The sequence below is a fragment of the Apodemus sylvaticus genome, chromosome 19 (assembly GCF_947179515.1).
Source record: "Apodemus sylvaticus chromosome 19, mApoSyl1.1, whole genome shotgun sequence".
NCBI classification, from domain to species: domain Eukaryota; kingdom Metazoa; phylum Chordata; class Mammalia; order Rodentia; family Muridae; genus Apodemus; species Apodemus sylvaticus.
In genome coordinates this window covers 42,269,240-42,283,569 of record NC_067490.1, presented here as the reverse complement: position 1 = coordinate 42,283,569, position 14,330 = coordinate 42,269,240, and the positions used below count along the sequence as shown (strand labels likewise).

General features: G+C 49.7%; 1 protein-coding gene across 5 annotated transcripts in view; it reads right to left on the bottom strand.

Annotated features, from left to right (window-relative positions):
- Nucleotides 1-14,330, bottom strand: part of Fyn (FYN proto-oncogene, Src family tyrosine kinase) — a 196,318-nt gene that overhangs the window by 23,478 nt on the left and 158,510 nt on the right. For 3 of the 5 annotated variants that reach the window (XM_052163520.1, XM_052163518.1, XM_052163521.1), the window contains 6 exons: nucleotides 12,634-12,737; nucleotides 10,816-10,965; nucleotides 8,254-8,418; nucleotides 5,650-5,829; nucleotides 3,833-3,909; nucleotides 3,571-3,724 (listed from right to left, as the gene is read on the bottom strand). In XM_052163520.1, coding sequence (XP_052019480.1) covers nucleotides 3,571-3,724; nucleotides 3,833-3,909; nucleotides 5,650-5,829; nucleotides 8,254-8,418; nucleotides 10,816-10,965; nucleotides 12,634-12,737 — 830 coding nt within the window. Of the gene's footprint in view, nucleotides 1-3,570; nucleotides 3,725-3,832; nucleotides 3,910-5,649; nucleotides 5,830-7,743; nucleotides 7,900-8,253; nucleotides 8,419-10,815; nucleotides 10,966-12,633; nucleotides 12,738-14,330 lie in introns of all 5 variants that reach the window. The other 2 variants (XM_052163519.1, XM_052163522.1) reach the window with 2 other exon arrangements.

Genomic DNA, 14,330 nt, shown 5'->3' with positions numbered 1-14,330 from the left:
CAGCACAGACACCTCAAATACAACAAATCCCAACTCACACTCATTCTCTCTCCAAGGTTAAGATGTCCCGACCTTCTCCTTTAGCTACTGCTGCCAGTGCCACGCTAACCATTACCCACACCTGCCTCCTAGGAAGGGCCTTCTGCTTCTTTTACCCTGCATGGTAAATGGCTCTTTCCAGTACAACTGCAACCTACCCATTTGTTTATTCTCCAGTTTATTATCCTCTGTACAGTAGAAAAAGAATATCAGCAAGTGACATTATTCAGTTCCTACTAGCTGGATTAGACATTCCAGTGCTTTCCAGTAGCCACAAAAATGTACAAACAGGTAAGATGCATTTGCATTTAAAAATAAGTAATCTGCCCATGGAAGACTCACCCGGCTTGCCCAGGGCCCAGGTCAGTGGGTACTGCTGGGCTTTGCTGTGTGACTTTAATGTCCTGTGTTCTTCCTCGTTACCCCCCCCCCCCCCCCCCCCCCCGCTTCCTTCTATGTGGAATCTTAGCAGGTTTGTGCATAGCAGTCTCAAACTCCTGGGCTGATGAGATCTTCCCTCCTTGGTCCTGGAGGAGCCGAGACCACACAGGTGCTAGCCTTGGCTTTGGCCTGGCATCATCATAACAACCTTTAGCCAAGTTCCTTTGATAAACAAGGTATTCAAACACTTGCTATGGATTGTTTAAGTGACTCCGGATGGACAGAATTTAGTGCAGAGTTTCTGGCTAAACAAGAACTGTTTCTTATTTTGAAACGTCCAGGTAATTATGAGGAACCCCAAATGATTCTAATTGCTTCGAGAATGCTGTCAAGTGGAGGATTAACTTCATAGGCACTGGGCCTGGTCTTGAATTCCTCTTTGACATAGAGCTACAAGTCAGGTAGGTAGGGGGTAAGTGTGGGGCTTGTAGGAGACAAAGACACACAAAAGACCAGGGACGGAGCACCATACTGCAGTGTCCTCGTGTCCTGTGCTGTCATATCTTTGTGTGTGTGTGTGTGTCCGTCTGCGGTGACAGACATCTCAGAGCACCCTGAGATGAGAAACTCACAACTGTTTTGCAAACAATTGTCATTCATGGTCCTAAAATAGCTACATTTGGCACATTTCAGAACACTGCCTGCACTCCCGTAATCAACACGCACACGACTGGGGCCTGCGGGTGACATAAAACCCGACTTGCAAATATTATTAGGCACATGGACCAGCTGTCTAGAGGAGCTTATTAATCCCCGGCAGGACTGTCGGCATGCAGCACACATGCCATCTGCAGAATACACTGGTAAATACATGCCAGACCTTTCCATCTCGTGGACAGGCCAGGGCAGGGCGGACCCGGCGGAGGACTTGCAGAACAGCTGGGCTAGCCAAAGCTGGAAAATAAAAGTCTCTCTGGTCCCCCGACACATGTGAGTTGGAGAGGTTCTCCCTTGAGGCCCTTTCTATAAAATAAAGGGGGAAATGGGACTTACAACTAATTCTCTCTGGTTTTACATTCTGCTGTCTGATTCACTGTCTTGCAGGGAGACTGTCGGAGTAGCTCAAAAGCACACGTGATCAGGCTGGACTGTTTTTAAATCCCAATCTTCTACCTGTGAGCTTCGTGATTTGTGAGAATGAATCTGTGAACTAACTCCCTTCCTCCCTCCCTCCAGCCGCCCCCCTCTCCCCTTGCAGGTCAGGCAGTTCCAGGTCCTGACCTGCCTCGGCTTTTCCGGCTCAGCGTCAGGACAGCACAAACTGCCTGTGTCTCCTGTCAGTCCCCAGCTCCTCATGCACTCTCTGTACCCCTTCCCAGAGTTCAGTATGCATCTGAAGACGGTGGGCAAAGGTGAGAAGGAAGACATAATATTCTAAGAGGGAAGGGTGGAATCTTCTGTCAAGGAAATGTTGAACCTCGGGAAGGGGTTCAGACTGTGGTCTGGATGTCACAGGATGTGGGGTGTGGCGTGAGGAGAGTCAGGGCAGAAAGGCAGTCATGACAGCAAGCCGGAAGGAAGGCTGCAGGCTAGGCTGGGAGGGTCCTGGATGGGTTCCAGGGCAGAAACCCAGTCCATTCCTACACTACCTCTGTCAGCCTCTGCCGGCTCCTGGCCCACCACCTCTCATTTACTAACCACAGACTCCACAGAGTTCAAAGTCCCTCTGCCAAGGAGACGTTCTCGCACACAGGGGGATGCTCCTGGGTTTCATGGGAGCCATTTCCTAGAGCAAATATTCTGTTTATCAGCTTTCACAGGCCCTCCCTCAGGGCTAGGTCTCTGGTCACACTCAGTCAGGCCCTCTTGGCACGCCCTGCCACCAAATCAGTCTGCATTCCTCTCTGCTTAGAGACACAGCCTATCTTTGTGACCCTAACTTTGGGTGTGTGTGTCTGTGTACATGTCCCACACATGACGGCTCCAGGACAAGAAATTGGTGTGTGCTGGAGGAACTCGAAGAGCTGAGCTGTTTGTCCGACACGCAAGCATTTGGGTAGTAGCTGTACCTAGGCAGGGCCCAGGTTAGCATTTTCTCCCATCATTCATTGCACTTCCATTCTGAGTCCAGTGAAAAGAATTGCCATGAACTAAAACCTCAGAGTGAGAAAAAGAAGATTCTAAAAATGAGTGAAACAACTACTATTCCAATGCAGAGCGCACCGCCTTGTAATACATCCCAGCTAGGGATAAAATGGCCCGGCTTCGGTTAGCTTCACCAAGGAAGCCGACTCCTTGCCTGAGTTCCAGCTTTAAAACCCACACAGAGAAAGGCCTCTGCAGTTGCCAGTTCCTCAGTGCTAGGCCTGGACACTGCCTCTTGAGCAGCCAGCCAGGAAGACAGAAAACACCTTGGGAATTCCTTCCTGGCATCTGGTGCTCGCTCGACTAGCCAACCAACAAGCCCTCTCCCTCCCCCCTCCCGCAGCGGGGTGGCTTCAGGTTTGGTACTTGTTTTACATAAAACTATGACCTTCTGCAGGGGGTGGGTGAGGCAGAAAAGGAGGACAGAGGGCGTCTCAGGCAAGCAGTCCTGGGTTCCTCCAGACCATTTCTTTTCTCCTCAGTGCTTTGCAGAGCTCAGGCCTGGCTGGGCCTGGCAGGCAGCCGCTGACTGAGGTCAGCAGTAGCTCCGCAGGTTCTCTAGCAGGGGGTGTCCGGCTCTGGCACTGCCCGCTCCTGCTGCATTCTGAACCCTGACTCGCTGATACCACGCTCGCTCACTGTTTCCCAACACCGCGCCTGTTCCTTCCTAAAAGACTTGGGAGTGACACCTGATTTCTGCTCAGATGTGGCTGATTGAGAATGAGCTGTAACTTGGTTTCCCATAGCCTTCTTTCTCCAGAAGTGGAACACTGTGGGCTTAGAGACTTCCCCAAAGCCAGGCAGGCCATGGGAACAGACACCCACCCACCAGACCAGCGCTGTGCACGCCTACCAGATCTACGGGATCTACCGGTCCCCACCTGACAACTGTCAAACTCTTGCCTGGTCAGAGGGGAAAAAAAGGGAAGCAGGAGGAAATCAAGGTAAGGAGGAAGGCTGCGCGGCAAAGATGCAATCCGGAGCCACTGTCCCAGAGGCGCCCACCTTGTCTCGCTGTGTATTCATTGTCTTCAATCAACCGAGCCAATCCAAAGTCAGCAATCTTGCAGATCAGTCCATTGCCCACTAGAATGTTTGCCGATCGCAGATCTCTATGGATATAATTCATGCGTTCGATGTAAGCCATTCCTGCGGCAACCTGTGGGAACCCAGGGGAGGGGCACAGCTGTTACACCACAAGCCCTCGCCCGAGTGCCCGCGTGCCCGCGTGCCCCAGCACAGCCACGAGTCCAGACCCCGGGCCCACCTGTGCCGCCATGTCCACAAGGTTTGGCAATTTCAGAGCTCTTCCCTCACCATCCTTTAAGAAGTCAAGCAAACTTCCTATGAATGAAACAAAAACAATTTCAGTTGACTCAAAGAGGCAAAGATTCCCAGTAGTGGCTGTATTTGATTTCCTTATTAGAAATAAAAGGGAGATGAATGGGACAATCACATCCGTGGAAAAAGAAAGCTTTGAATAAAAAGCAGAAACCAATTACATGTTTTAAGAAGCAGGTTGTGGCTTCTTTCTAAAGATAAAGAAGTTAGTAAAACTAGAAGAAATGAACTTCCTGTCCTTTTATGTCACAAGAAGGCACCAAGCCATCCCCCATGTCCCAGTCACCGCTGTACGAGGGACTGATGTGGAGAGAGACAGCTAGCTGAGGTGAGCAGTCTCAGGCTGTACTGTAGCAATAGCAGTAACAGTATTTGCTGGAAATGCATGGTCTCAGGCTCTATCTGCTACATCAGAGATTCCGGAGTAAGACACAGACACCTGTGTTTTTAGAAGGTGACTCAGGTACAAGGGAGTTTCACCATTGTTGACTTATTTTCAGATTTTAAGCATCTGAGGAATATGGGTGAGGCAGGAAATTCCTAATTCGATCAGAGACAGCCATGCCTGTCTTAGCCAGAGCTGCACTTGTAAGGCTGAGCGAGGAGGCGGGATCTGACACTGAGGCAAAGATAATCATTTGCAGGAGCTGGGGGCACTGAGGGCCGCTGGTGTTTTTTTTTTAATTTTTTTTCATGCTTTAATCACAAAGTTATTTACAAAATAACCCTGGATCCAAAGGGCATACAATCTGCCAGGAAAAAAATTCCAATTATATTTTAAAGGAAAGTACACAGAGAAGAAAAATTACACTGGTGTCTTCTGATGTCCAACGCACAGCCTTTTAAGGCTGTTTCTTGTTTGGCTCATTTATTTTTCCAAAACAAAGTGATCTCTGGCTTCATCCCGACAATGCTGGTTTGATTATAATGATGTACACATGCTCACGTGTGCGCCAACACATGCATGTGCACAGAGAGGGGAGGGAGGGAATGAGCGAGCGCGTGCCATTGCTTCACCTGAGGTTAAGGGGGAAAGCTGCTGAGATGGGGACCGACCTGAACTCAGCAAGCGGCTGAGCGCTCAAAAGGGAAACTGAACAGAAGCCTCCCATTCGGCATGACAGCGGGTCTCACAGCCCTCTGCATTAGCTCCGATAGAAAATGGAGGGTTTAATTATGCCGAGGAACATTCCTGATGTGTAACGTGCAAAAGGCACTGCGCTTCTTAAGGATCCAGGGGCAAACCCCATGTTCCCCCTTCTCTAAGTGTCATCCTGGGTGAGCAGAGTGGATACTTCCTGATGGGAATCCCTGACAGGTATAGCCAGCAGGCTGCTCAGTTTCCCTACAAAGGGTCCCTGTGAGCCCTGTGTGGGAGGGGGAGGGGAGGGGGGGAGGAGCTTGGCCTGACCCGAGAGCCCTGTGGGGGGAGGGAAAGAGGAGGGGGAAGGGAGGGGGAGGGGAGGAGCTTGGCTTGACCCGCAAGCCCTATGGGGGAGGGGAAGGGGAGGGGAGGGAAGGGGAGGGGGGGTAGGGGAAGGGAAGGGGAGGAGCTTGGCCTGACCCGAGAGCCCTATGGGGGAGGGGAAGGAAAAGGGAGGGGAGGAGCTTGGCCTGACCCGCGAGCCCTGTGGGGAGGGGGAAGGGGGAGGGGAGGGGAGAGGAGGGGAGGGGAGAGGAGGGGAGAGGAGGGGGAAGGGAGAGGAGGGGGAGGGGAGAGGGAGGGGAGGGAGGAGCGCAGACCTTTGCTCATGTACTCCGTGACGATGTAGATGGGCTCTTCGGACACGACCGCGTAGAGCTGCACCAGTTTGTCATGCTTCAGCTTCTTCATGATCTGCGCCTCCTCCAGGAAGGACTCCGGAGACATGGTGCCCGGCTTAAGAGTCTTTATGGCTACTTTTGTGTTTCCATTCCAGGTACCTACAGATACCCCACAACAGTAAGTCAACCCAAAGGCACTCTTCATGGGAAAAGTCATTCTGACCAGCAACACTTTGTGCATAAAATCAGACTTTAAGTTTTAAAACCTTAAAATAGCTCTTGTGAGCAAAGACGATTGCAAGGACTCGGTCAAGCATTAGGAAGGAAAAACAAACACATTTACTTCTAGCTGTTTAATAATTCACTGACTTTTTCCATTTGATCTGTATCACTCTTTTTATGGCTAATGCATATAATTGTGAATTTACACCTGAAAGCTCCGGCTCTTATTTAAGTGATGACAGTCTAGGATTTAGATTTGGCCTGGGTATCCAATATCTGTCCCTTAGATAAAGGAAAAGCCTGGAGGAAAGTAGATTAAATTCCATCTTGGAGGGTGTGTCCCTGTACAAATATGGCCACACACCGAGGAAGCTCGGGATAGGCTTTCAACTGTGTGCACAGGATGAGACACTTGACTGAGTCCTTCCGAAGGCAAGCTAAGTTGCCCAGAAGCACAGGCCAGAGCACCCCATCTCCTGGCGTGTACTTCCCCAGGTAAGGTAAACTCCTCCGCTTCCCAGGAGTTAGAACAAGAACACCAGCTTCTACCAGATGGGCCGGGAAATCAAAGAGCAGCCATGAAAGAAATGTGCTATGTTTAAGTACTTCTTAAAAATCTAGCTGACCCAAAGGCCAGACCTGGCTCATGGCCACTGTCCGTTCATCTGTAAAACAGGAACGAACTAGCTTGGCTTTCTGTTCTCAAATAAAAAGACAGAATTTCTGGCTTGTTCTATTTCCAGCTAATGGCTTTGAAGGGTAATTTTATAAAAGGAAAATAAAAATCTGCTAATTTGAGTATTGCTTACAGTTTGAAAGAGGATCCAGGTTCACACTGAGAGTTACCTAGGTGTCTGTCATCTATGACTTTCAATTCTGAGGTGTCTGTATCTGAAGCATTTCTTATTATTCTGTTAAAACATAAAATTACAACACGCATCCCACAGGGGAAAAACGTGAGAAAGGACCAGCGGCTTAAAGCGTTCTTTTTATCTCAGAGCATGTCTGCCTCTCAGTGAAAACGGGAACTCTGACAACCTGTAAGTGGCCTCCGGATCTGACTGGTAACATTCTGTAATTTAAGCACAGTGCGACCTCCCTCTCACAGCTTGTGTTCCATGGGAAACACCTTGATGCTCTGTGTAATGACTTAAAATCGACACCTTCAGACCATATGTACCTGTTTTTATCCTTTTAGACTCTAAGGAAAGGAGACCCAAATACATTTTATCATTTTATGGACAGATTTTTTTGGGGGGGCTAGCTTATAGTCTGTCTGTAAGTAAAGTTGCAACTGACCCAGAGGGTTAAGAGAGCTACCTCGAGGGTCCAGTGCAGTTGGCAGTACTGAAGAGTGTGTGCATAATGAAGTTAGCTGTGTATGGATCTAAGATCTACAGGAGATTTTAAACATGTCTGATAGAATCCTCAAATAATCAGTGAACCAGGCATTATTCCAGTTTTACAGATGAGGACCGGCGCCAGAGGAGTTAAACAGGCCCTGCATTTACAGTTATCCAGCAAGGGTTTACACCCAGGCTTGGTGAGCAGAGAGCCCAGGACCCGACTCTATGGCAGCTCTCGCACGGCCTCTTACCGTGCCATTTCATAGGAAGAGAAAGCGCCACCATCGCTGCCTTCCCCTTCTGCAGGTGTTTACAGAGCCGCATGGAATAGGACACAGGGACCCAGCGAGGTGCCACTGGCTTCTGCAAACCTGGCTGGCTTGAGCCCACCCAGTTACAAAGGTTAAGGGCCCTTGTCCCAGTGGTCACATACGCATTTCTGTTCAAAACTGTCCTTGTCACTGGCTCTGAGGTGCAGCCAACCAGAATGTGCCCTCTGCCTTACCAAGCCACACTTCAGCGAAACACCCCTGACCCAGCTTCTTCTCCAGAAACAGCGAGTCACGGACAACTTCCCAAGCATCTTTAGCCAGTCCAGAAGTTTGTGGGGTACAACTTGATGAAATCACAGTTAAGTTAAAACACAAACCATCAGCTTTCTCTACAGGAAAGGGAATTGATAAAGAAAACAGTCCTTATAATCCATAACCATGCATGCACTAGGAAAGATGGAAGGTGGCTTCCCTGAGGGCAGTACCAAGCCAGCTGTCTGCAGCTGCCCCAGCAGGGTGTGGCCCTGTGCAGGCTGGAACATTGTTTCCAGGGACACCTGTCACGATGGCCTGTTTCTCTCTCTCTCTTTGAGAAATGCCAATTTTTTTTTCAGAATAAAATTAAATAATCCAAACTGTTTGTCTTATCCTAAAAATATCTTTATTTCCACCTTCCATCTTGGACGTTTGGGATTTTTCCCAAACGAGGAAGCCAATAAAAGAGTAATTGAATCTCCGCATACCCATCCATACTTCCCCAAACTGCCCATTTCCCAGTCTCTTGATCAACTGCAGGGATTCTCGTGGGATTTCCCAGACATCTTTGGTTTTGACAGACAGATCGGTAAGCCTTGGCATCCCTTTGTGACAGGGAACTACTAGGCGGCAGCAGAGACCTGCGGCTCTCTCTGGAGGAGCAGTGCAGCGGTGAAGGAGAGAAGAGCAGAACGGTTAGCACACCACGCACAGGCCACAGGAGATCCGACGCACAGGAGCAGACACGTTCGCCAGAGGTAGATGGGGATCCTGAGCTATGAGCCCGGCTGTGCCTTCGGGCACGCTTCTGTTCACCTGCACAGCCTGCTTTGGCGTCTGTGTACTTTACACTCTAACGAACTTGTATTCATTGTCCCGAATTCAAAATGTCCTTGCTACTCTCTAAAAGTATATAAAAATAAAAACTGACTGTCCCTGTCCCTTGTGGTATCTACAGATTGAGGGACTCTCCCTGGTACAAGTATGTTTGAAATGCGACTTTAGCACAGGAGTGTCCCGCAGAATTTGGGTCTGTACACCTGGCAGCAGGAAAGGATGTCATATCCTTTCTTTAGTGTCTGCTCTGTCCTTCTGACTCTACCGCTCCTGTGTGCTCACAATGCTTCCACTAAAAGCAAACAAAAACAGAAACATGACCTTTTAAACAGCTTCCTATGTATAATTTAGGAGTCTGGACTTAAATGATGGAAATTAACAACACTCACAGAAACTCAGTGACATGAAAAACCAGGGACACAGTAGCTACTGTTCAGGTTACTGGGGCCTTGGGCCTCTATGCCTGCCTTTTTGGGTATCTAGGGAAGGTTGGAGAGACAGACTAACCATCAACAGAGGGAAAGATGGACGCCACACAGACCCCGCGTTGACGGTGCCTTGGCCCCGTGCCCCTGGAAGCCCCTTGGATTCTAAGCACAGACTGTGGCTGTCTCTCTTCTGGGAATTCTTAGCTTACTTTTCGTTCTTTTTTTTTTTCTCTATGTGTTCCTGAGATGTTTAGGCAGGAAATCATTTGTGTGTCAGGATTTCAAGGCATCATTCCATGCGCAGAGAGACGAGGGAAGAGGAAAAGCCAATATAAAAACAAATCTAACTCGAGATGGATTTTTTTTTCCCTGAGATTAAAAACCGTCACGAGCGCTCCATGCCCGCTCCCCCTTCAGCTTTATGATGTTATTAAGGTGCCCTTTCCAGCACACTATTTTCAAATGATCCACGCCCTGGGGATCGTGCTGATGCTTGCCTGTAATGAAATATATTTCAGCATCTGAAAAATCCTTATAACATACAGGCGTTTTGTGTATATCACCGAAGCTCAAGAAGGTTTTCTGCTCCATTTCTCTCAGTATTTCATCAGACGGCACGCAGAGCGAGAGTGAATGCCTGAACCACTGGATCAGCCATTGTTAATTTTTTTTAGTTGTTCATCAGTGGCCAGAATCAATACATAGGTATTTCCTATTGGTATTTTTAAAAGACAATTGTGTGTGTGTGTGTGTGTGTGTGTGTCCTTAAAACAGCATTTTTCGATGGTGGGTAAAAAAAGCTGGGTATGGTGGCTCCTGTCTGTAATCCCAGCATTCAGCATTCAGGAGGCTGACACAGGAGAATTGCTCTAACTCAGAAAGGTCACCTTGGGCTATGTAATGAATACCTAGGGCTACAAGTGAGACCTTACCTGGGGGGTGGGGGGAGGGGTCGTGTACACATGCGCTGTATGGCAGGACACACTTGTTAACCAAGGAAAGCAAGCATCGCGTATTAAACAACTGCGCATAAAGCCACATATTTAAATAAAATGCACATGAATGCACATATACCAAGTAACCGAATGGCTAAGAACCACAGAAGAATGGGACCATGTGATGTGAAGACTACAGCTAATCTTCATTTAAAGTCATCACAACAGCCAGGTGTGGTGGTGCACACTTTCAGTAGTAGGAGCAGGAGGAGGCAGAGGCAGGTGGATTTCTGAGTTTGAGGCTACCAGGGTTATAGAGTGAGACCCAGTTTCAAAAAAGGAAAAAGAAAAAAGAAAGTCCAGGAGTTAGAGGCAGGGGAGCTGTGGCCCTGTGGGCAAGCCTGGCTAGGAAGCGGCAGCTGGGAACCATGGTGCAGATTTGCTTCTACAGAGGTGGCATGGCGGTGGCGGTGGCCTGCAGGCGTGCGTGCAGCCCCGCTGAGGTGAAGGGTCAAGTGGAGGTCCCTGTCTGAGCCTGCCAAGGACCACCCTTTCCCTCCTTTCCTTTCACAGTTCTGCATGATGAAGGTAATAGGTAAAGAACGTGCAAGGATTTTTATTATGAAAATAAAAATACAAATACAATTTTCGAGATTTAAACTACTGCCTTTGTACTTGGGGGAACTTCTGGAAAACACTTGAGGAAAATCCCATCTGTGGCAGCAGAGCCACGAACTCAGGCCTGACAGGGCCTTGGTATGTGCCTGCCACACCCCCTCCTCTTCCCTCCCAGCTCGCGCCCGCCCACCCTTCCGGTTAGAACGGTGGTGGCGGCGAGGACTGAGGTTACCTGAGTAATGCTGTACAAGCTGCTGGAGCGTTTCAAACTGGGCCCGCGTTGTGATATAGTACCCGCCATTGTCGAGCTTGCGGATTTTATAATGTTTGACGTGGTCTCCTTTCATATCATCCCAGTCGCGGATGGAAAGTGAGTAGGCACCTGGTGAACGGGCAAAGCATGAGCCGCCAGGCATCTGAGCACTCTGTTCTGGAGGCCTCATTTATTCGGCTGGTCTCATTAATAATTATTAAAAACCATATGCATGCACACACACACACATGTGTGTGCACACATACACACATGTGCACACACATGCGTGCACACACACATGTGCACACACACATACACACATGTGCGTGAACACACATATACACGTGCACGCACACACATATACACACACACACACACACACACACACACACACCTCCTCTCAATAATAGGGCAAAGACAACTCCTGCTGCCTCGCCAGTGTTCGAAGGACGATGTCAGCAACACAGTGACTTTGCTCCTGGAACTAAAAGCTTCCAGGTTTTTCGAAAAGTTCCGTTCAGTTTTTGTGCTGGGTGAGGCTGTGCAGCCCAAATCCCACTGGGAAAGATGAAGAGCAGATTCCAGGTGAGCTCGCCTCCTGCGTCCATTTCCTGGACTAGCTGAGAGGCAGGGATGGTGGAGGGGGATGGCAGGGACGGAGGGGGTAGAGGGGGCTGAGGGGTAGGCGGGAGTGGGGAGCAGAGGTATGTGGTGGGGAGGCAGGGCTGGGGCGCAGAGGTGGCTGGTGGGGAGGCAGGGTGGGGTGCAGAGGTGGTTGGTGGGAGGCAGGGGTGGGGTACAGAGCTGGTTGGTGGGGAGGCAGGGGTGGGGCACAGAGCTGGTTGGTGGGGAGGCAGGGGTGGGGTGCAGAGCTGGTTGGTGGGGAGGCAGGGGTGGGGTGCAGAGCTGGTTGGTGGGAAGGCAGGGGTGGGGCACAGAGGTGGTTGGTGGGGAGGCAGGGGTGGGGTGCAGAGGTGGTTGGTGGGGAGGCAGGGGTGGGGTGCAGAGGTGGCTGGTGGGGACCAGGGGTGGGGCGCAGAGGTGGATGGTGGGGAGGCAGGGGTGGAGCGCAGAGTTGGTTGGTGGGAGGCAGGGGTGGGGCGCAGAGGTAGTTGGTGGGGAGGCAGGGGTGGGGCGCAGAGGTGGATGGTGGGGAGGCTGGGGTGCAGGAGGCACAAATGAAAGAGGCACAGAAGGTAGAAACAAAAGAGATGGACGTCTGTCCGCTAGCAGGGAGTTGCAAAGCCAGTCTTCACAAGACTACTGCTCTCTGCTCCTCGTTCTGCTGCAGAGGGTTATTAACCAGAGGGAGAGGAAGCAGGTCCCCCGCTAACGTACCAGAGTGGAAGGAAAGCTGGGCAGTAGTGGGGTGTGTAGACTTCTGATTCTAGCACTTAGGAGGCAGAGAAAGATGGATCTCTGTGAGTTCGAGGCCAGCCTGGTTTACAGAGCGAGTTCTCAGACAGCTAGGGCCACACAGAGAAACACTATCTTGGTAAACAAAAAACAAAAACACAAACGGAAAAGGTAAGGAAACCAAAGCTCCCGCCCTGGAGAGCCACTCCCCTCTAACAGGCCCTAGTCTGAGGCGAAGCCATCTGGCCTCTGCTTCTGGGGAGCCTCCCTCTGAGCCTGATCTTCTCTTGAATGCAGTCCTTCAGGGGAGCTGGGGAGCAGGAGGCACCATGCCTGAGGGGGCCATGCCAGGCAGGACCCTTGCATTACAGCTAAGCTTTCCTATCGCAGACCAGTGCTCAGGGTTGACCGGCACGCCAGGTTGCCCTCTCCTTGGCTTACCTTTGGTGGTTTCGCTCTCGCGGATGAGAAAGGTACCTCTTGGGTTTCCAAAGGACAGGAGCTGTCTCTCAGCATCTTTGCGGCCAAGTTTTCCAAAGTACCACCTTCAGGGAGATGCGGGCAAGAAAACGAAGACACTTGTGACTGAGCGATGTAGCTAGCTTTTCCTCCACAAATTCCTTCGCCTCTAACACTGCTGCCACTGCCCCAAACTGTTTTTTTTTTTTCTGGCTTTATCAGTCGTTTTTCACTCTTTCCTGATTCTGTTCTCTCTGCACCTCTTTCACTCTTAAAAGAAAAAAAAAACCTCATTCTTGAATTCTGGGCCGCTCTCCTTCCCTTGAGGACAACAGGAACTTGTGTGTGAAAGTGCATGCACAGAGAAACCTGCCATCTTGTTTGAAATGCCAACCGCAGGGGACGATTCCACAGCTCGGTTGCACGACCCTTGATATTTGAACATAATTACAACTCCTGGGAAATACCTCGACTCAGTCCTAGTATAAAGATCATCAATCAAGCATGATTTTTTTTTTTTAAAAAGGATCCCACTCAGGATGGATAAAGAAGGAATACAGACAACATGTCTACTCAGTCTCTATCTAGAGCAATTCTGAAGACGGGAAGTCAGCTCCATTCCTGATCTGAGATGGCTGCTGTCCTGGCGAGCCTGGCATGATTTTCTGTCCCTGTCCAGCAGGTGTGAGGCATCACGAGTGTTCCCCAAGCGCCCGGCCCGTGCTCTGCAGCTAGGTTTGCCCCTGACACAGTGCAGGGAGTGCTGACTGCACCTCTGAGATCTGTGCATGGTTAATGAGCTGGTGGTGTAGGCGGTTTAACACTCCCCTGCAACAGCGCAGACAGCACATCTGTCAGTGGCGGGAAGCCTCACAGGCCAGCTCAGGATTGGCACATGGCTTCTGCCTCCCCACTTGAGCTGCTGAGCCCTAACCAATGCCTGGCTGGTCAAAGATCTGTTCACATTTCAGGACTGGACTGTGTATGAGAGGCTAAGTGTGCCAAGAGCCCAGGAGAGTTCTGGAACGTTCCGCCGGAATCTGTGAGTAGGAGCAGCTTTTAGTACCAAACCATCACAGTATTTATCTATGAAGGCAAATGGTTTTACAAATGAGACTCCGATTCGCCACGCCTGAATGCAGCTAGTAAGTTCACCATCAGATCCTTCTGTGAGTCAAAGAATTTCACTAAAGAAAAGTCCCACCACCTTAGCTCTTAAGCGCCCAGATTCTCCACAATCCCAGTGTAGCAATAGCTGGCATAAAGGATACAACACCAACTATGTGTGAGAGAAATGTCTTTCTTGGTTTGTGTCAGTAACTCGATTGCAATGCTGTGTAAACCTGGTGAACGAGGCCCCGTAGAACAATAGATCCCACCTGACCACGTAGTGCTTGAGCATAAGGCCAACGACCGTGCATGTAAAATCCATAGTCTCTATTTTAAAAAGCTGCCGTACACTCTAAAAAGCTCAAAATATTTAAAAAAAAACCCTTATTATAAATGTGACTTAAATATGCAGCCCAATGGATTCTCAGTTAAATCAAAGGAATGTTATTTTGTAGTGAGGTTTTAAAGTCCGAAATGACACAGGAGATATTTATCAATCAGTCCTAAAAATTCGGGTCTTTCTGGACAATGAAACACTTTAATAACCGGGGTGGGGTGGGGTGGGGTGG